This window comes from Adiantum capillus-veneris, chromosome 29 (assembly GCF_014529385.1).
Source record: "Adiantum capillus-veneris isolate H3 chromosome 29, ASM1452938v2, whole genome shotgun sequence".
Lineage (NCBI taxonomy): Eukaryota > Viridiplantae > Streptophyta > Polypodiopsida > Polypodiales > Pteridaceae > Adiantum > Adiantum capillus-veneris.
This window is the reverse complement of record NC_140959.1, coordinates 9,865,397-9,886,421: the sequence shown is the minus strand read 5'-3', so window position 1 is coordinate 9,886,421 and position 21,025 is coordinate 9,865,397. Positions and strand designations below refer to the sequence as shown.

General features: G+C 45.2%; 1 protein-coding gene across 1 annotated transcript in view; it reads right to left on the bottom strand.

Annotated features, from left to right (window-relative positions):
- Positions 1–19,747, bottom strand: part of LOC147418737 (uncharacterized) — a 35,007-nt gene extending 15,260 nt beyond the window's left edge. Inside the window, exon 1 of the mRNA XM_086506389.1 lies at positions 19,405–19,747. Coding sequence (XP_086362515.1) covers positions 19,405–19,635 — 231 coding nt within the window. The 5' untranslated portion in view covers positions 19,636–19,747. The remainder of the gene's footprint in view (positions 1–19,404) is intronic.
- Positions 19,748–21,025: the final 1,278 nt, after the last annotated feature.

Sequence of the window (21,025 nt, the reverse complement as noted above, 5' to 3'; positions counted from 1 at the left end):
GGCTACATTTCAGTTATAGGTGTGGCTGCAGTGTACAAAGGGGGTCAGATGACCTAGAAATGATCCCCATGCCAAACTGCACGTAATGACGCAAAGACATTTTCAGGTGAGATATTTTTAGACCCGAGGGTCTAAAGCGGGAAAATGCACAAATGAGCGACACTTGGCACTCTGAGGCCAGTTTACTACTTATAGAGAAGGCAAAAACGTGATTTTCAGCTGTGAGCTCATTTTCAAGTTTCATGTCACAAGTTAAGAGCTATGGAGTGCTTGCTTTCCCTCCTATGTACAGTGCGGTTGTCACGAGGACGTGGCAGTTATTAACCATGTCACAGAGATGTGGCAACTGCTAACCTTGGTTGTTGGTTTCTTTCCAATGGGGTTTATTTTATTTGTTTAAGACCCTCTTCTTGAAGTAGCAAACGGTCGGACATTGTATGGCCAATGTGAACAGTAGATTCACCCGCAGACGGGAAGTGGTCGGCACTGGAATTCGTATGGTAAGAGGATGTCTAGGCTCAGAGCAAGATCATATAGGTCCCCCCGTCGCACTTAGCAAGTTGGTGGATGCTAGGAAGTGAACTCAATTAAGGCGTAAAGTCAAGGTGGGACTACCAACAAAAAGTATCTGACAGTTGGGCCACATTGCATTTTTGGATGCGGTCCCAATGAGGATAGATGGTCAGAAGTTCAGTGGGAGCCCAACGGAAGCATCTCCTAAAATTTAGGAAACTGCTATTTTGGGCCACGAAATGTGTTCGCGTCATTACCTTCGGTATGACTAGGGGAACACTTTACAACTCTGCCGCGAAGTCAACTGACGCACCAGTTGAGATATTTTTAGCAGGGAAAGCCCAAACTCGGAAATTGAGCGACGTGTCAGCTTGTGAGCGATTCTGCTACTCTGGGAGGCAAAAACGAGCTGCATATCATCAAAGGGGGCGCCATTTTCAGCCACAGGCGGATTGCAACAGGTACAGAAGCTATGGAATGCTTACCTTGCCCTCTATGCACAGTATGGTGACGGGAGTGATGCCCCGCACGCTACATACTGCTCTCTTTCTCCCCTACGTGCAGTTATGTGATGCCCCACAAGAGGGCTACTCATTTGACTGATGTACAGTTGTGTGGGTTCATGCTTTTGTGCTGAGGCAAGAGCCTCCTTGAGCAGGAACAGGGGTAGCTAACTGCTGCTCCAAAGCAGGCACTGGTGAGGGTCATAACCTCACCGTACAGGTGCAAAATCAGCGCTGTGTATGCGCTGTAATTTGACTGTTTTTCAGCCATACGGACGCCAGGATCATTGGGAATCGTGCCCCACTGGCAAAGGACAGTTAGGGGACTGTTTGGGGCTGAAAACAGGGCAAAAACCAGTAAATACAGCGTGCTGAATTTACTGTTTTTGGACAAGAATCAGAGGGTATACGACAGTGCAAGCGAGTTCCAGCAGGGGAATTGGTTTCGCGCAAGTTTTGAGGCTGTTATGCTGCCGAAATTTGGCCAAATCAAATGGTATCTAGGTGGATACACGTGAAGGATTCCCAGGACCTTACCTTGTAATTTACCCTCCTAAAGAATAAAGAAATACCGAAAGGGGCGCCAATTTTGGGGCCTACAGGTTGTCGGCGTCTGCTCGGAGCATTCTAGCTTCCGAGCCGTGTGTGTGATGAAGTGTTAATTCTCGTTACAGGTCTCCTTTGCAAAGTGCTCTGTGTGTGTGTTTAAGTAAAGATTTTCGGGTGAAAGCCAACGCCTACCGCCCTACGGGCCGGTTTCATGGTTCCGTTGCCGGGACTTCAATCACTTTTTCCTCAAAGAGTGAGCCTAGATTGTTCAGGGTAAAGACACACATTGCAAGAACGCGGGGATTACACTATGACCGACAAGGGGAAGGGAATTATGGAAGAGGGTTCCTCTCCAAAGGACAGGCAGGAGATTCCTATGGTTTTTGAGATTGGCGAGAGCTCACGGCCACGTCAGTCTGTACCTCCTGTTAACGTGAATGTCCCTCCAGTAGTACAGGGCTTTATGACAGGGCAACTCGAGGATGATGCGTTTAAGACTCAGTTAGTTGCCGCGGTGAATGTCTTTTCGCAACTGGTGCAGAATCCGAGGTTTATGGAATTCTTGCAAGCGCCACCAGTGCAACATCAAAATAGGCAACCTACGCCGCGTACGGAGCTTGTTGAAGCTCAAGCCCAGGTACTTCATGAGGCGCAGGAGGAAAGGGAACACTCGCATGTTGCGGAGTCGGGGGCTCCAAAGCAGGTTCCTCCCGTGCTTGAACAGGTGGCTAGAACGCCTATTCCACAGGTTATGCCAGTTCAGCCCGCCACCTTTCAGAGCCAGCATGCTGTCTTCAATGGACAGGGAGCTGGATACCAAGCTATGCACTCAGTTTTTCCACCACCCACGGTACATCCTGAGTATTTATGGTATGCAATCGAGGACGTTTGCGATTTCAAGAGGGGGGTATGTCACGAGGACGTGGCAGTTATTAACCATGTCACAGAGATGTGGCAACTGCTAACCTTGGTTGTTGGTTTCTTTCCAATGGGGTTTATTTTATTTGTTTAAGACCCTCTTCTTGAAGTAGCAAACGGTCGGACATTGTATGGCCAATGTGAACGGTAGATTCACCCGCAGACGAGAAGTGGTCGGCACTGGAATTCGTATGGTAAGAGGATGTCTAGGCTCAGAGCAAGATCATATAGGTCCCCCCGTCGCACTTAGCAAGTTGGTGGATGCTAGGAAGTGAACTCAATTAAGGCGTAAAGTCAAGGTGGGACTACCAACAAAAAGTATCTGACAGTTGGGCCACATTGCATTTTTGGATGCGGTCCCAATGAGGATAGATGGTCAGAAGACCAGTGGGAGCCCAACGGAAGCATCTCCTAAAATTTAGGGAACTGCTATTTTGGGCCACGAAATGTGTTCGCGTCATTACCTTCGGTATGACTAGGGGAACACTTTACAACTCTGCCGCGAAGTCAACTGACGCACCAGTTGAGATATTTTTAGCAGGGAAAGCCCAAACTCGGAAACTGGGCGACGTGTCAGCTTGTGAGCGATTCTGCTACTCTGGGAGGCAAAAACGAGCTGCATATCATCAAAGGGGGCGCCATTTTCAGCCACAGGCGGATTGCAACAGGTACAGAAGCTATGGAATGCTTACCTTGCCCTCTATGCACAGTATGGTGACGGGAGTGATGCCCCGCACGCTACATACTGCTCTCTTTCTCCCCTACGTGCAGTTATGTGATGCCCCACAAGAGGGCTACTCATTTGACTGATGTACAGTTGTGTGGGTTCATGCTTTTGTGCTGAGGCAAGAGCCTCCTTGAGCAGGAACAGGGGTAGCTAACTGCTGCTCCAAAGCAGGCACTGGTGAGGGTCATAACCTCACCGTACAGGTGCAAAATCAGCGCTGTGTATGCGCTGTAATTTGACTGTTTTTCAGCCATACGGACGCCAGGATCATTGGGAATCGTGCCCCACTGGCAAAGGACAGTTAGGGGACTGTTTGGGGCTGAAAACAGGGCAAAAACCAGTAAATACAGCGTGCTGAATTTACTGTTTTTGGACAAGAATCAGAGGGTATACGACAGTGCAAGCGAGTTCCAGCAGGGGAATTGGTTTCGCGCAAGTTTTGAGGCTGTTATGCTGCCGAAATTTGGCCAAATCAAATGGTATCTAGGTGGATACACGTGAAGGATTCCCAGGACCTTACCTTGTAATTTACCCTCCTAAAGAATAAAGAAATACCGAAAGGGGCGCCAATTTTGGGGCCTACAGGTTGTCGGCGTCTGCTCGGAGCATTCTAGCTTCCGAGCCGTGTGTGTGATGAAGTGTTAATTCTCGTTACAGGTCTCCTTTGCAAAGTGCTCTGTGTGTGTGTTTAAGTAAAGATTTTCGGGTGAAAGCCAACGCCTACCGCCCTACGGGCCGGTTTCAGCGGTGCAAGGAGTGATGCCCTGCACGCTACGCACTGCCCTCTCTCTCCTCTATGGCAGTATGTTATGTCCCTCTAGTGGGCTTTTCATTTGACCAATGTACAGTTGTGTGGGTTCATGCGCGACTGCAAAGGCAAGAGCCTCTTGCACAGGTACTGGATCAGCTAACAGCTAATCCCCCGCAGGTATAGGTGAATTCGGAGAGGTTTCACGCCAAAAATCTCGTCCGATTCAAAGGGCAAGTAGCCCTACAGGTGCGGGAGCTCGTGGACTTGCTACGGATGCGACCGGCACGCGAAACGGAGCCCGAAACAGTAAATTACAGCCTGCTGTGTATTTTTGCAGGTTTAGGGTTTTGGCCCTAAACGGTCCCTAATATCCCCAAGAGGTTCGGGGACGAGAGGGGACCGCTGTACAGGTGATCTGGCGCATTTTCGGGGCTGAAAACAGAGAATTCAGCGTGCTGCAGATTCTCGCCAGGTTTTGCAAAGTGCCCGTATGCAACTGGAAGGTCATTCAATGCGTGGGAATACTGACTGTGAAGGGTCCTAGTACAATTATGTTGCCGAAATCGGGCCGGAACAGTTGAAATTCAGCCAAGTTTGTGCGGGGCAGCTTGTAGGGAACCACAACGTTTACTCCCTCTTTTAAACAATAAAGAAATACCGAAAGGGGCGCCTAAGTTAGGGGCCAATCTGGTGTCAAACAGGTGCATTCTAGCAGCCTGTATCCCTTTCCCCCGTGTTGTGTCTTGAAAGTACAGGTAGAATAGACGACTAATAATGGGTGAAAGCTAAATCAAGGTTTGAAGTAAAGTCTACCGCCCTTTTTGGATTGAACAGGCCAGTTTCATTAGCTTCGCTAGAAAAAGCATCAACTAACACATCATCCTTCTGAACAATCATGTCATCTTCATGCAACTCATCATGCTTGTGAGAAATCACATCTTGATCATGCAAACCATCATGCTTGTCAGTGTCATCCAAATCATCATGCTTATCCTTGTCATTCAAATCATCATGCGTATCATCATGCAAATTCTATGTGTCATGCTTTGTGGAAGGAGACTGAGAGAGTCTCCTTCTCCTGAATCCGTTGAATCTTCACATGCACATTAGCAATGAGAGAGGGAGAATGAACAACTTGCTCTCCACTTTTGGCATTGAAAGTGAACTGTCACGTGACACATCCCAACCCTATGTGTCCGTGGACAAGCTACACCACAGTAGGGTTCAGTCAATCCAGTCAGTTTAGATTAGCAGTGATCTAGCACTTTTGTGAGTCTATTCGTAGACCGTGCATGCCCAGTCACTTAACATAGATGCATATCCTCCGGTTGCACACAGCATGATCATCGGAATTCCCATCAGAATCCATTAGCATCAGTTAGGGGAATTTTCCAGTGCATTTAGCATATTTTCCTATTTATTGGTATTTTCACTTATTATTTTTAAGTGACTTTCCAACAAAAGTAGGTAGGGCAATTTTGCTAAGTTAATATATAAGCAAACCCAAGTTAGCACTTGCTCGCAGAAGAGGCAGCAGGAGCACCTTGCTCAATAGGCAACTTCTCAGCAACACCGACCCCCGCGACTACTCTGGCGTTTTCTCCACAGAAGACCTAGCGTTTTTGCATCAGATCAGCCTTGGCGATTTGTGCACAGCAGATCAGCCCCGGCGTCATCACGACACAGCGGATCAGCCTAGCGTTTTTGCATTTGAAAAACCCCGGCGACAGAAGGACCAATTTCAGCCCTGGCGTTTTTGGATTTCAGCAGCAGATTAAGACCGGCATTATTCACCTAAAGTGTAGCAGATTCAGCCCGTAAAGACCATCAGTTTTCAGCCCTAAGAAACCTCATTTTTCAGCCAAGAAAACGCAGCCAAAACAGTCATTTTCAGCCACCGAAACAGTCCCGAAATTCAGCGATTAGAAGATCTCAGATTTCAGCCATCGTCGTCGTCGTCGTCGTCGTCATCGTCGTCGTCGTCGTCGTCATCGTCATCGTCATCGTCACCGTCAACGTCATCGGCATAGATCAAGTTGCATAGGCCATTGCATACGCATTGTACACCTTTGTGCAATCAAAGAATAGACCACTCTCGCCGACGAGAGTGGGGCCTTCGGAGGAGGGTTTTACAACCTCTCGGGTGTCGTATCTTTTCTCTCTCTCCTCTCAGTCTCATTCACTTGCACGCACAATATCCACTCACTTTGTTCGTGATCATAGCATTCTCCATAAGACGGAAAGCTCTCTCTTTCCCTAAGAACTAAAAGGAACCTTGAGCAGTAAAGATCACTAATCTTGAGAAAATACAACATTCATTCCGTTGCACCTAACATTGGTATCAAAGCTTTGGAAGTGTTTTGCATTACTCAAGGAAAGAACCACACAAAAAAAATTTGCTTGTTGTGATCGCACGAACCCAAGTTTACTTGGGCGTGGCGATTCCTAATCGTGTTTTGCTGAAGAGTGACAAGAATCCCAAAAAAGAAGGGCTTGTCCAGCCTCCCCTTGTGTCTCTTTTCACTCATTGAGAGCGGACCGTGCACTTAGCGGCCGGCCAATCGACGTGAGGTGGGAAAAAGCAACCTTGGTGTGAGCGCAAGGCCACCAAGGGGTGCGCCCGCAGAAAGGAGTAGAACTCGGGTGAAGAGAAGATCCTTCTCCAACGCGATTTGCAAGCGAAAGAACCCCTCAAGAACCTCAAGAACCCAAGATTCTCATGAATCAAGGACCTCAAGAACCTCAAGACCCGCACGAACCCAAGTTCCTCGTGAACTTAAGAACCCAAGAACCCACAAGAACCCACGATTGCAGGATGATCATCACTCGAAGCGGAATGGATACTTCGCTTGGAGGTGATGAGCATGAGAGAGGCGAAGAAGAATTTTCCCCACCACGAGGTTTTTCCGACCCTCCCCCTTTCCCATCTACGACAAAGATTGCACTAACTCCTATGGAGGCTTTGCAGCAATTTTTTCTGAAACAGAAGTTAGAACGAGAAGCAAGAAATGCAGAAAGAAAGCGTGAACATGAAGAAAGAATGGCAGCCATAAAGCATGAGTACAAAGAAAGGAAAGCCGCCTTGTTGCAACTCTTTTCTCAAGTGCCGGCACCGATGCACGAAATTCGGGAAAAGGGGACTCTCTCTGTTTCTTCTTCTCCGAAGCATGACACACAGGATTTGCATGATTGTGTGAAGCATGATGATGATTTGATTGATAATGATTTGCATGATGATGAGAAGCATGATGAATTGAATGATAATGATTTGCATGATGATTTGAAGCACAATGATAAGCATGATGATTTGGATGCAAATGATTTGCATAATGATTTGGATGACAATGACAAGCATGATGATTTGCATGATCAAGATGTGATTTCTCACAAGCATGATGATTTGCATGAAGATGATGTGATTGTTCAAAAGGATGATTGTTCACAAGGATGATGCTTTTCTTAGCGAAACTAACCTCGCAGATTCGATCAATCACGAAGATCAGATCTTGGCTTTCCAGTCGAGGTCTAAAGAACCCCCACAGGACGATTCGATCATTAAGGAAGAACCAATCTTGACTCTCGAGCCTTGGTCCAAAGAACCATCACAGGAAGTATTATGTGTTCACATGATTGATACGCACGCATTGTTCGAGTGTTTCATTCGTGACGGTTTCCTGTATTTTAGTCAACATCGTTATGTGATCCCTTTTCCTAAGCATGACATATTGCATGTTGAGCACGTTTCTCTCATGGATGAGCACGAATGTATGCGGATTGTTCATGAAAAGTTAAAAAGTTTGTATGTCAAGAAGTCACATTCCATGTTTCTTCCCTGGCATGACAGTTTCCAAAAGAGCACATGATAGTATGAGCACCAAGCATGGGCATTTCCATTGTGATTTGCCACAGTTGATTGATTTCGATCAAACAGAAAAGATTCGATCGCATTGTTTGCATGTGTTTGATCAACGGGTTGTCACTCCATCTCTATGTTCATCGACATTGCATACACAGTCTTTAGAGAAGACAAGATTTTTTTCCTTCACTATACATGGAATGGGTATGTTCATGGTTTTGTGTTGGAGATTGTTTCACGAATTTTCAGCCATGGAGATTCTTGAAGACGAAAGAAGCAGGACTCTAGATGAAGTTGAAGCAAGAAAGGAGATTCAAAAGACTTTGTGTCGCTTTCGGCGCGGCCCAAAGAAGCAAGCGTTGCAGACCTTTATGAAGTTCAAGTACCGCACGACCCACACATCCGAGTGGGCCGACGAAGAGTCCCTTCCAGCATTCCGGATGCTGTTGGCGATCTCCCTCGACGCCATACAGTTCGGTACCAATACCTCACTTTGAAAAGGAGGGGATGTCACGTGACACATCCCAACCCTATGTGTCCGTGGACAAGCTACACCACAGCAGGATCAGTCAGTCCAATCAGTTTAGATTAGCAGTGATCTGGCACTTTTGTGAGTCTATTCGTAGACCGTGCATGCCCAGTCACTTAGCATAGATGCATATCCTCCGGTTGCACACAGCATGATCATCGGAATTCCCATCAGAATCCATTAGCATCAGTTAGGGGAATTTTCCAATGCATTTAGCCTATTTTCCTATTTATTGGTATTTTCACTTATTATTTTTAAGTGACTTTCCAACAAAAGTAGGTAGGGCAATTTTGCTAAGTTAATATATAAGCAAACCCAAGTTAGCACTTGCTCGCAGAAGAGGCAGCAGGAGCACCTTGCTCAATAGGCAACTTCTCAGCAACACCGACCCCCGCGACTACTCTGGCGTTTTCTCCACAGAAGACCTAGCGTTTTTGCATCAGATCAGCCTTGGCGATTTGTGCACAGCAGATCAGCCCCGGCGTCATCACGACACAGCAGATCAGCCTAGCGTTTTTGCATTTGCAAAACCCCGGCGACAGAAGGACCAATTTCAGCCCTGGCGTTTTTGGATTTCAGCAGCAAATTAAGACCGGCATTATTCACCTAAAGTGTAGCAGATTCAGCCCATAAAGACCATCAGTTTTCAGCCCTAAGAAACCTCATTTTTCAGCCAAGAAAACGCAGCCAAAACAGTCATTTTCAGCCACCGAAACAGTCCCGAAATTCAGCGATTAGAAGATCTCAGATTTCAGCCATCGTCGTCGTCGTCGTCGTCGTCGTCATCGTCATCGTCATCGTCGTCTCGTCGTCGTCGTCACCGTCGTCGTCATCGGCATAGATCAAGTTGCATAGTCCATTGCATACGCATTGTACACCTTTGTGCAATCAAAGAATAGACCACTCTCGCCGACGAGAGTGGGGCCTTCGGAGGAGGGTTTTACAACCTCTCGGGTGTCGTATCTTTTCTCTCTCTCCTCTCAGTCTCATTCACTTGCACGCACAATATCCACTCACTTTGTTCGTGATCATAGCATTCTCCATAAGACGGAAAGCTCTCTCTTTCCCTAAGAACTAAAAGGAATCTTGAGCAGTAAAGATCACTAATCTTGAGAAAATACAACATTCATTCCGCTGCACCTAACACGAACGTATTTTCCGCCCAATCAATGAGAGGGTTATACTCACAAAACCATCAAATGCCAAAATCATATCACATCCTGAGAGAGGAGAGACAAAAAAAATTTTACGGAAAGCAGCTTGTTGAACTGTAAACAACACATCAAGGCACTCTTTCGTAATGAGAGAGTCCATACCGGGAGCGAAGCCAGAGACCTCGAGAGGAGATTTCTAACTAACCTCTAGGCGGGCTCTCTCAACAAGAGAGAGACTGATCACATCATGCATACTACCTGGGTCAAACAATATGACAAAAAGCTGCCCCGTCATATGACCATAACATTTAATGAGAGACTCATCAATGGAAGGGTCGGGAGAAACTTGGGGCACACTCGTGTTATCATTAATTGCATTGATAGAGGAAGTGGATTCTGTGGATTTTTAGATTCATTAGAGTCAAGCTTAGGACATGTTCTTTTTATGTGACCCTTAATGTGACAATGAAACAACGACCTTCCTTAGAATAAGAGCTTTGCTCTTCCGACGTGATGTATCCTCCTAAAATTCCTTGTGCTACCTTTTCATCTGGAGTGAGCTTAGGTTTAGCAATTGTGTTAGCCTTACCCTTAGGTTCATTGGAAGAATTCTTTTATGAGAGACTATTGGAAGATTGGTTAGAAGAGTTACCATTCTTACCGTTCTGATGGTTCTGAGAAGTCTGCGAGGTACTTGTGGAAGTCTTGTTCTCCTTTGGCTTTCCCTTGTTGTGCTTCATCTCCTGTGCGAGAGCAATCGCTACCACCTTGTTGAGATCGATTGGATCAAAGACTTCTACATCAAACTTGATATATTCGTCTAACCCAAAAAGGAATGCCTCTTTGCGCTCATCATCCGACTTGCGTAATTGAGTGCCGAGCTGCAAAACACGATTAGAGAAAGACATAATTGGCATACCATTTTGCTTGAGAGCGCGCCAATCGTCCTTCAATCATGCGAGGTATAAGGTGGCATAAACCGCGCCTTGAGCTTGTCTTGGAAATCAGCCCAATTAAAGGAAAGAGACGTGAATTCGTCGGCTTCCTCTAGGTGCACGGCTAACTGTGCCTCTTGCCATGCGTGGTACCAATTGATGGCATCACCGGCAAGGTACATAGCTGCCGTCAAAACCTTGCTATTTCCTTTCTTCTTAGTTGTCGCAAAATAAGCATTAAATTGATGCAACCAAGAATGAATAACCGTAGCATCCATCTTACCATCATACTTACTGAAAGTCAACTTCTCTGTGACTGGGTTGTTGGAGTCCGAATCGCGGCTTGCGCCACTTGAGGAACTACCAACATCTTTGGCTGGCTCGGACTTCGAAGCGAAAACATGTCGTACCAACTCTTGCATGCGTTGTTTACTCTGTACCGCACGCTCGGGCTGTCGTTCTTCGGTCGCCACGCGCGCTTGATCACGCTCACGCTCAAAGGTGTCTTGTCAAAGTTGGCGTTCACGCTCCAAGGTGTCTTGTGTGAGTTGGCGTTCATGCTCCAAGGCTTCCTGTTGTTCTACTTTTCTTTCTAGTTGTGCCATCGCAATGCGAGTCGTTTCTTGTTGTTGTGCCATCATCGACTTAACCATTGCCTCCATAGGATTTGGTACAACTCGTGGCGTAGATGGAGAAGGGGGAGGGTCGGAAAAACCACCTGGTGGGAAAAATTCTTCCTCGCCTCTCTCATGCTCATCACCTGTATGCGAAGTATCCATTCCGCTTCGGGTGATGACCATGCACTATGATCTTTGGTTCTTAAGTTCACGAGGAACTTGGGTACTTGCCGGTCTTGGGTTCTTGGGTTCTTGAGGGTCTTGACGTTCTTGAGGGTCTTCTTTCGCTTGCAATCTATATTTGAGAAGGATCTTCTCTTCACCCGAGTTTTGCTCTTTTCCGCGGGCGCACCCCTTGGCGGCCTTGCGCTCACACCAAGGTTGCTTTTTCCCACCTCACGTCGATTGGCCGGTCGCTAAGTGTACGGTCCGCTCTCAATGAGTGAAAAGAGGCACAAGGGGAGGCTGGACAAGCCCTTCTTTCCTTGGATTCCTGTCACTCTTCAAAAACACAATTAGGAATCGACACGCCCAAGCGAACTTAGGTTCGTGCGACCTCAACAAGCAAAAAAAATTGTGGTTCTTGTGGTTCTTTCCTTGAGTGATACAGAACACTGCCAAAGCTCTGATACCAATGTAAGGTGCAGCGGAATGAATGTTGTTCTTTCTCAAGATGAGTGCTCCGTAATGTGCTCAATGTTCCTTTTTGTTCTTATGGAAGGAAGAGCCTTCTGTTCTTAATGAGAGAGTGCAATGATCACAAACAAGTGGATGGACACTGTGCGTGAGTGTATGAGACTAAGAGATAGAGAGAGAAGAGAAAAACGACACTAGAGACGTAAAACCCTCCTCCAAAGGCCCCACTCTCGTTGGCGAGAGTGGTTTACGATTGATTGCTACAAAGTGGGTGCATGTGATTGATGCATCATGCAAGTCTAGGCAAGATCGGTGTCGACGACAGGGATGACGAGACCGATCTAAGGGCTGAAAACTGATGCAATCTTACTGCTGTCCAAAAACGCTACTGGCTGAAATATGATGCAAAACTGTTGCTGTCCCAAAAACGCTAATGGCTGAAAATGTCTGGAACCAAAAACGCTATTGTGGGCTCATCCTTGCGGCTGAAATATGTTGGTCTTTAGGTGGTCGAAGGCTGAAAACTGTTGGTGCTTTATCAGTTGAAAACGCCATGCAAAGCGGCGACAATGGCCTACTAAAAACACCAAAGGCTGACATCTGTGGCGATAGGTGCTTTTAGGAAAAACGATAGGCTGAGAAGACTTCGCGAGGAAGTCTAGATGGAAAACGCCAATGCTTGGGACTGTATGGCGATGGTGACTTGCTGAAAACGCCAGCCAATGGGAGGCTATGGCGATGCTGATGAAAAACGCTAAGGGCTGTGAGGTTTCTGCTTAGAGGGAAAACGCCACCAAGGGGATCTTGCTGAGAAGTTGCCTGTTGAGCAATGGTGCTCCTGCTACCAATTAGTGCTAGCCTAGGTTTGCTTATATACAAACTTACTCAATTTGCCCTACCTACTTTCCAACAAAAGTCACTTAATTTAATAAGTGAAAAATGTCAAAAATAGGGAAAATAGGTTAAATGCACTAGACAATTCCCCTGAAGGATTCTGATGGATTCTGACGAGAATGCTTATGATCATGCTGTGTGCAACCAAAGGATATGCATCTACACTAAGTGCCTGGGCATGCACAGTCTGCGAACAAACTCACAAAAGTGTCAGAACACTTGCTAATCTAGACTGACTGGACTGACGAAACCCTTGTCGTGTTGTAGCTTGTCCACGAACACATAGGGTTGGATGTGTCACGTGACAAATGATGTGGCAATGCATACGAACAACCCTATGGGCGCTTGCTTTTGGGACCAAACACTTTTAAAGTTGCGGCCTTTCATGTATTGCTTTTAAATGAGGCCCAGAGCCTTTAAATAAGTGGAGTGGCCCCTCTCTCTGGCATTCTACAACATTGTAACTTATTTAGCAATCACATCCAGGCTGCGCTAATCTTCTCACGGATGTGTTCATGTACTAAATCTCGTTACTATCACGTTCGAATCACCCATCAGGCTGAAAGGGTAAGGAGAGACTTTTTCCGAAGCTAAGTAAGAGATACTACAGGAGATAAATGATGTATCCTTCAGACTGGAGTTACTCGATACTTGGAGGAAGATTCACAATGTATTGTCAGAGTTGAGTTGACCTCCCATGTCGTACAGTTTCTTCAAACCTTCTTCTACCTTCTATAGTTGCAATGTCTTTGAGCTATAAATGCAAAAATGATCAATGAACACCCTAATTGACTTTCCAAAGAATGCTTGAAACGTCTTGTTCATGAAACGTTGAAAAGTTGTCGGAGCATTTGTCAAGCCAAATGGCATGACTCTAAAAGCATAACAACCCGAAGGAGTGATGAAGGTTGTTTTCAATTGATCCTCCAATGCAATCCCTATTTGAAAGTAACCTAAGTAGCCATCAAACACAATGTACTTCTCATGACCAGCTACCTCACTTAGTATCTAATCCTGAAATGGGAGGAGAAAGTGATCTCGCTTGGTTGCCTCATTGAGCGGGCTATGGTCAACACATACTCTCCACTTCCATTTTTTTTAGGGTGACCACAATTGGGGAGACCCACTCTGAATTCTCCACCGAATAAATGAAACCTGCTGCTAGAAGCTTTCTTACCTCCTTGAGTAGAGCCTCCTCCTTAATTACTTGTAGCCTTCGTAGCTTCTAAACCCTAGGTGTGGCCTCAGGCTTTAACTTGATCTTGTGTTGAACATCATCTACTCCACGCACGTCTGTATAGTCTTTAGCAAAAAGCCTACATTTTATGTGAGTCTATTGAGACCTTTCAAAGGTTAAGTGCAAGTGGACAAGGAACCAAACAAGCAACCCAAAGTGGAAGAGATGGAAGAAATCCTGATTCCAGAGCAGGTCTTGGCTCACAAGGAAAGGAAAGTGAAAGGTAAGTTGATACGCAGATACTTGGTCAAGTTCAGAAATTATCCTGCTCTTGATACTTGGTCAAGTTCAGAAATTATCCTGCTCTTGATGCGAAATCGATGGAGGAAGAGGACCTAGCAGATACTCCTCGGATACTCGAGCTTCACCTTGAAGCTTTTGGTCTAGCACCGACTATTCCAAAAGCTACCGACGAATCAGCAAGTTGAATCTGGTGCACTGCGGACTACACAAGAGGGGAGTTTACTCTGCTCCTTTGTAACAGGTTAGCTCGAATGAAGTCACTGATTTCTTTTGAGATTTCAGGGATACTGACAAGCTGGCAGCGTTCTGCTAGATGACTTTATGTAAAGAAGTACTTTGAAATGGGAATTCCTAAAATGAATATGTTACATGTGCCCCTCGCATTGAAATGGAATTCATAGCCACCATCTTTCCTTTCCTTTTTCAAGGGTCTTAAGCACTTTGTGCACTTCCGGCTGAGCAAAAGCGGCTTGTAATTCTACCATCTGTTGCTTGAGCCGCTGAAGCTCTGTTGTTTAGCATCTCAAGTGAATAGCCCAATGTGATTTCAATATTTATTTTGGCTTTAGGTATTTATTTTACTTATTTGCCAAAGCCTTGGGTAGGGCAATTTGCTGAGGGGGGTCCTTAAGGCCCCCAAAGCTAAATCACTAATTCATTGCCCAGTTGGTTGGTTGGTTGGTTGAGCCGTACATCTCTCTCTCTTGAGTTCAACTCTTCGTCGACTAGATCTTTAAGGTCTCTTGGGATAGTTTCCTACGACGTTAGAACTCTCTTCTTCTTCTTCTTCTTCTTCTTCTTCTTCTCTCTCTCTCTCTCTCTCTCTCTCTCTCTCTCTCTCTCTCTCTCTCTCTCTCTCTCTCTCTCTCTCTCTCTCTCTCTCTCTCATAGGGAAGGGGGAGGAAGAGATGCTTGCTTTCTTTGCGTTTTGAAACGCCGTCGGCGACAGCAGTGTCATCGGCTGCTTGGTATGCTAGCTTGTGTCAGTTGTGTCTTGGGAAGCTCTTATCGGACAACCTTTTGAAACGAAAACGAATACATGCAGTTTTTTGTGTCATCTCCGACTTGCTTTTTGAAACATCCTTGCAACCAACCTATGCCGTTTGTGAGAGCATATTGAAATGCTTGGCATTTTGATAGGCTTTTGTAAGCTCTTGGGTAGCTTTGTAATCACTTCCGACGAGGGATCAAGCGGAAACACGGAGATAACTGCAATCTACATACTTAGCAACACATTTAGTACTTCAAAACAACTGAGAGAGAGAGAGAGAGAGAGAGAGAGAGAGAGAGAGAGAGAGAGAGAGAATCTAGGCAAGAGACTGAGTCACGGAGTTCCATTGTAATATTTTTAGCTATGGCTACAGATAAATGAAAGTGATTTTTGTGCACACAGAATGAATTTACGAATTTATGAATTAATTGACACCAATTTTGAACTCGTACATTTTTTTGTGCAATGTTCCATCTGGAAAATTCATTCATGTCCAGATAGTACGATAAGTAGAACAGTGGCCGAACGCAATGCAGAATAGTTCAATACAAGCACATCAATAAGATGGTGTCTCCAGTTTGCTCAAAAAAGCTATAATTTAATATTTCTAAAGTGACCACACAAGAAAGTGGCCCGTCGGACATAGTGGAAAATTGAAATACGACCTGGTGGGAGCCGGCAGATTGAGTTGGGAGAGAGATGAAAGCGAGCGAGTGACTATGCTTCTGATTGGCCAAAAAATCGGGTTTTAATGCCCGTTTTTAAGTCAAAACCTTTTAAACTCAATAGCCAGCCAATTTGAAAATAGCCAGAATTAATAAACATTAAAAAACTCAGCCATAGCATGAGAAAACTGGAAGTCCAGCGTAGAAATCGCTCTCTCTCTCTCTCTCTCTCTCTCTCTCTCTCTCTCTCTCTCTCTCTCTCTCTCTCTCTCTCTCTCTCTCATGAAGCACCAAATGGCCAAACCTCTCGCCAAGCTATAAGAAAGAGCTAGCGCTACCTCTTGGCAACACTCTACAACAGTTTCCACTCACCCAGAGAGGCTCCTCTCTCAGCTCTCAGTTTAGTCCTCGTTCTCTCTTCTCACGTTTTCTTGCTTTGGCGTCCGTGGAGGTCGTGCAGAGGCTGTGAAGCACGCTGTGAAGGTAAAGTGTAGCCATAGGAGCTTGTGTGCGTCCTGCGGGGAATAGTTGCACTCAAACAAGCGTAGTACTGGCTGCCCACGAAAATTTCAGCACTCTTGACACATTCTAGAAACAGATCTCAGCCAAGGAGAACTCGTGTGGGCATCCCTTACGGGAGCAGATATCAGCCGAAGCTTCTCCCATCAAAAAAATCCCAATACATGTAACAAACTTGGGCACCCCACGTCTAGGATTTGTCGCGACACGAGCCCAGAGGTATTGGCCCCAAAACCTGGCGTCCCTTGCAATATTTCTTTATTATATAAATCTTGGGCAAAGCACAACTCCCGTAGGGGTACCTCTGCTCTTAGACTCTGCCTCCAGATGCACTAAGAAGTGAGGCCCCTAAGAGTCCATTTATTCTTACAAGGGATGCCAAAAGCAGAGCCCAAAAGCAATTAAACTCAAAAGCAAAGTAATCCCAAAAGCATCTTGGTAGCAACTTGGTCCAAAAACTGCACAAAGCAATCAACGCAATTTATGAAAATTCCGAGCGCAAACTTGGGCACCCCGTCTAGAATCTGTCTCGACACGAGAGAGAGGTTCTCTGAAAATACTTAACAACTTTAAATAACACTGAAATTCGAGACGACATGGCCCAATGTAGTTATGTGCCCAGAGGTAATGGCCCCAAAACCTGGTGCCCCTTTCGGTATTTCTTTATTATATTAAACTCTTGAGCAAAGTACAACTCCCATAGGGGTACCTCTGCTCTCAGACTCTATGTCTAGATGCTCTGAGAAGTGAGGCCCCTATGGGTCCTTTTATTCTTACAAGGGATGCCAAAAGCAAAGCCCAAAAGCAGTTGAACTCAAAAGCAAAGTAATCCCAAAAGCATCTTGGTAGCAACTTGGTCCAAAAACTGCAAAAAGCAGTCAACACAATTTACGAAAATTCCCTACAGCTGTCAACGCAATTTTCGGGACTTTCCGTACAGTCTGCCACGTCAACATCTCAGCGCAAAATCAGGGGGTTCCATATTGCCGCCACGTCAGCATCCTTACTGCCTACCACGTCATCCATACTGCTCGGGTGGTCATGCGATATCACTTTTTGACAGTATGAAGCAAATAGCCGTTCCCGGCTACAGGTATGATGAATTTTCATCCAATAGGCTTATGAAACCATGCATCTTTACATCAGAAAAGTATTTGGGACATGAATAGTGAATTTTGTTTCGGGTTCTCGTGCTTGTAACAGTTCAGAAATTAAAAAAAAATCTCCTTCAAAAGGGGGGACGGGGGAGGGGAACTAGCCTATGTTCTGGTCCTGAGTGCTGTGTCGATTTTCTACATTACTTATGTCATGCAGAATCCTACGAAAAATAATAACTTAACTTTATAATTTTAAGTGCAGGCTTCTGTTTCTATGACAGTGGTATCAGAGCAACGTCCTCTCATTTCCTTTCCTAAGGAGAGACGGTCATGGCTCTCTCTAATGTCCTGTCTCTTTCACTCTCTTCTCCACAGGTGTCTTGTTAATGTTTGTGGCATTGCAGGTGTTCTAGATCGGAGTTGAGGTGTCCACCAAATTGCATGCAAGTTCTTGTCTTCATTGCATTCTCTATTGTCTATTCTGACATAGGCTTTGATACCATGTCAAAAGTCACCAATGCGAAAGCGTAGAGATAGAGAGAGAATGCATGAGAAAGAGAGAGTTGTTCGAATCAATCAACCAAGGCAATGAATTAGATGATTGGTGAACACTTATAAACTCCTCTGAGGGTTCTTATATACCCTCACATAAATTGCCCAACCAAGACTCATGTCAAATAAGTTTAAAAAACCTAAAAATGACAAATTAAATAAGTAGGATCACATTGGGCATTCACTTGAGATGCATAAACTTTAACAACTTCAAGGCTACAAGCAACCTCCCATCAAAAGGAATCTCCAAACTCTTCAGCAAGGGTAGGTATCCAGGCCTAGCTGAAATCAATCCAAAATCAGCCCCCTCTGCTGCACAAAAGTCTCCAACTAGCTGGCCAAAAATCTACAAAGATACCAGGCACAAACCATCAATCCCGAGTCCCTCTTGATCTTCAAAACGCAGCCCAAATCTCGTCCAGCTCCTCGTTGAAAGCCTGCAGCACTCCTCCGTCTTTTGCCGGCTGAAAAACGCCGATAGACAGGGGTTCTTTGCAGCAAAAACAACCCCCGCTTGATGCATGAATGCTAGATCCAGGGATATCTACGTGACAAAAACAAGGCAACAAGTCGCCCTCCTGTTGGCTGAAAAAATGCAGCCACCCCCAGCCCATCACGCGCTCTAGATCCACTATCTGTAATCGCTTGATACCATGTCAAAGTGCAGCGGAAGGTGTGGTGAAGAGAGAGAGAGAGAGAGAGAGAGAGAGAGGACAAGCCTTGCAGGGGCAAATCTGCTACACAAGAGAGGTACAATGCTCAACACACAATGCCAAGATGGGATCCCCCCTCCATTACTATCTACGCTCGTTGTTTGACTCTCCTCAAATACCCCACAACCCAAAAAATAAGAGAGAATAGCTCGAAAATTAGGCGCCCTCTAAAAAAGCCACAAGTGGCAGACACCGGACAAAACTGGAAAATCTCCCCAGATCCTAGAACTTGGTAAAGCCTCACAAAGACCAAGCACGGGCACAGCCACAAAGAAGCCCTCACTGACTAGATCTAGACGGGGAAACCCAAGAGATGACCTCCAAAACTCTTACCACATCCATGCCTCCCCTTATCTTCTAAAGACTATGTTTTGAGCTTTCGCTCGTAAATCATCACCCATCACTTTTCAATTGTCATTTGTACGATGATCGAAATTCTCTCTGCTGTTGATGATGCTTTACATACAACGTACTTTCTTCAGCTATTGAGCATATATTCATTTTTGGTTGGTTTCTTTGGTCCTCCTTGCCTCTACCTTAACTTGTAACCTCAATGTTTTGAGCTCTTACATGTAGCGCATAACTCACCAGTTTGCAAGTTGCATTTAATACGTGATTGAGAACCTCTACAATGTGATTAAGTGATTAATCTAGATGCCCCATTCCTGCAGTTCTTGGCAGGCCTTTGGTTTTTGCAGAAAAATCTCTCTCACACAGAGAGACAAGATACACAAAAGCCAACAGCTTTCAGGTTCTCTCTCTCTCTCTCTCTCTCTCTCTCTCTCTCTCTCTCTCTGATGCTTACGCAAAGAGAGGGGGGAACGCGCATGCTGCAGACAATACGACCAGGCTCCTCCATGTCAACGGAAATAGCCTGCGTGATAAGAGAGTCGTAGAAGCCAACGCCTGCTTGCAGAAGAGATTCATCAGGAACGCGCAATCCGAAACCTTGTAGCCACTCCGCCGAGTAGGCTAAGAAAGACTCTTCCTCTTCTTTTCCATCTTCCCGCTCGTGGCCATCTTTGTTCACGGCCATCGCAATGCAGCGGGAGGAGGAACAATCCCAAGACAACTCAAGTCCCAAGTTCGCGCCCAGCACAAAGGAAAAATAGTATGCCTTGATCGATTTGCTGTGGAAATGGTGTGAATTAAACAAGAAGAGCAGCTTTGTACGTTTCACCTCTATGACCTCACATCACAAACTAGATTTTGCATTAAAAGACGTATAGAGGTGAAAATATACACACTGTGATAAAGATGGAGAGAGATGCATTTCGTGCGTTTGTGATGTTTGTGTCTATAAATAAAAAAATAAAAAAACAAACGAATTTATGATGTAGAATTGGTATCATTCTCCATATTTATAATAATATCGTAGGGAACATGTCTTTTCTTCGCCATTTTTATCTCTTCCAATGTTAGAGGGGGACTTATGCTTCTCCTTTAGTGTTGAAGGAACTTTCTTATTGTAAAACTACTACAACTATACAAAGAAGAACTCATTACCGATGTTTTATGAAAACATGTATCATTCCACATTGCCATGTCGTGGTGTATCGTCTATGTGTCTCTTTGTTGGGCATCACAAAAATTCTTCAGCCCTTGTCACCTTCATCTACAACCTCTATAATAGAAATGATGTAAATTAATTGCTTTGATGAGTACATGATGTAATCTAAGTACTTTTGAGATCACATAGAGGAAATCAAAGTCAAAATATAATCCTTTGCTATTGGTCGTGTGGATCGACGCACAATCTTGGATGGATCGGCTCCTAAATCTTCCTTACATTGTTCCGTCACCTTGCCACCCGTATAAGTTCTACCATCGTCATCTAGTTTGTGACTTCTGCAAAGATGTCAATTGTCACATTCACTTTTTCTCTCATGCAACCATTACCTGCACTACTTCTGATGTTCTTGGTTTCAATGTATGTTGAATGCGCACACATACACAAAGTTACAAACTTTGGGACACCCCATCTTGCATACATATCGATCAAGACACGGCCAAGCATGAGATCTTTCTCCGAGAGCCCTTGCTTTGCATCTGCTGGAAATATCCTAGAGTTTTCCGCTGCTGCCCATTTGGAGCAAATCCTGCAATTAAGAGAGAGGCCATCACTTTGCATCTGCTGAAAATAGACTAGAGCTTTCTAGCCCTGCCCTTGTGGAGCAAATCCTGCAATCAGTGCGTTCCAAGAGTCCACACTACAGACAGGAAGTTTTTTTAGAAGTTCTGGTGCTCTTTGGATTGCACCACATTTACCAAACATGTCAACCACGACATTTGCCAAGTACAACATCTTTTCAACAACCCTTGACTAACAATATCAATGTGAATTTTTATGTCCATATCAGCATCTTGAGTAAAGCCACATGCCTTCAAAATGCACCTGATTGCATCTGGAGATAGGCCCTCCCTTC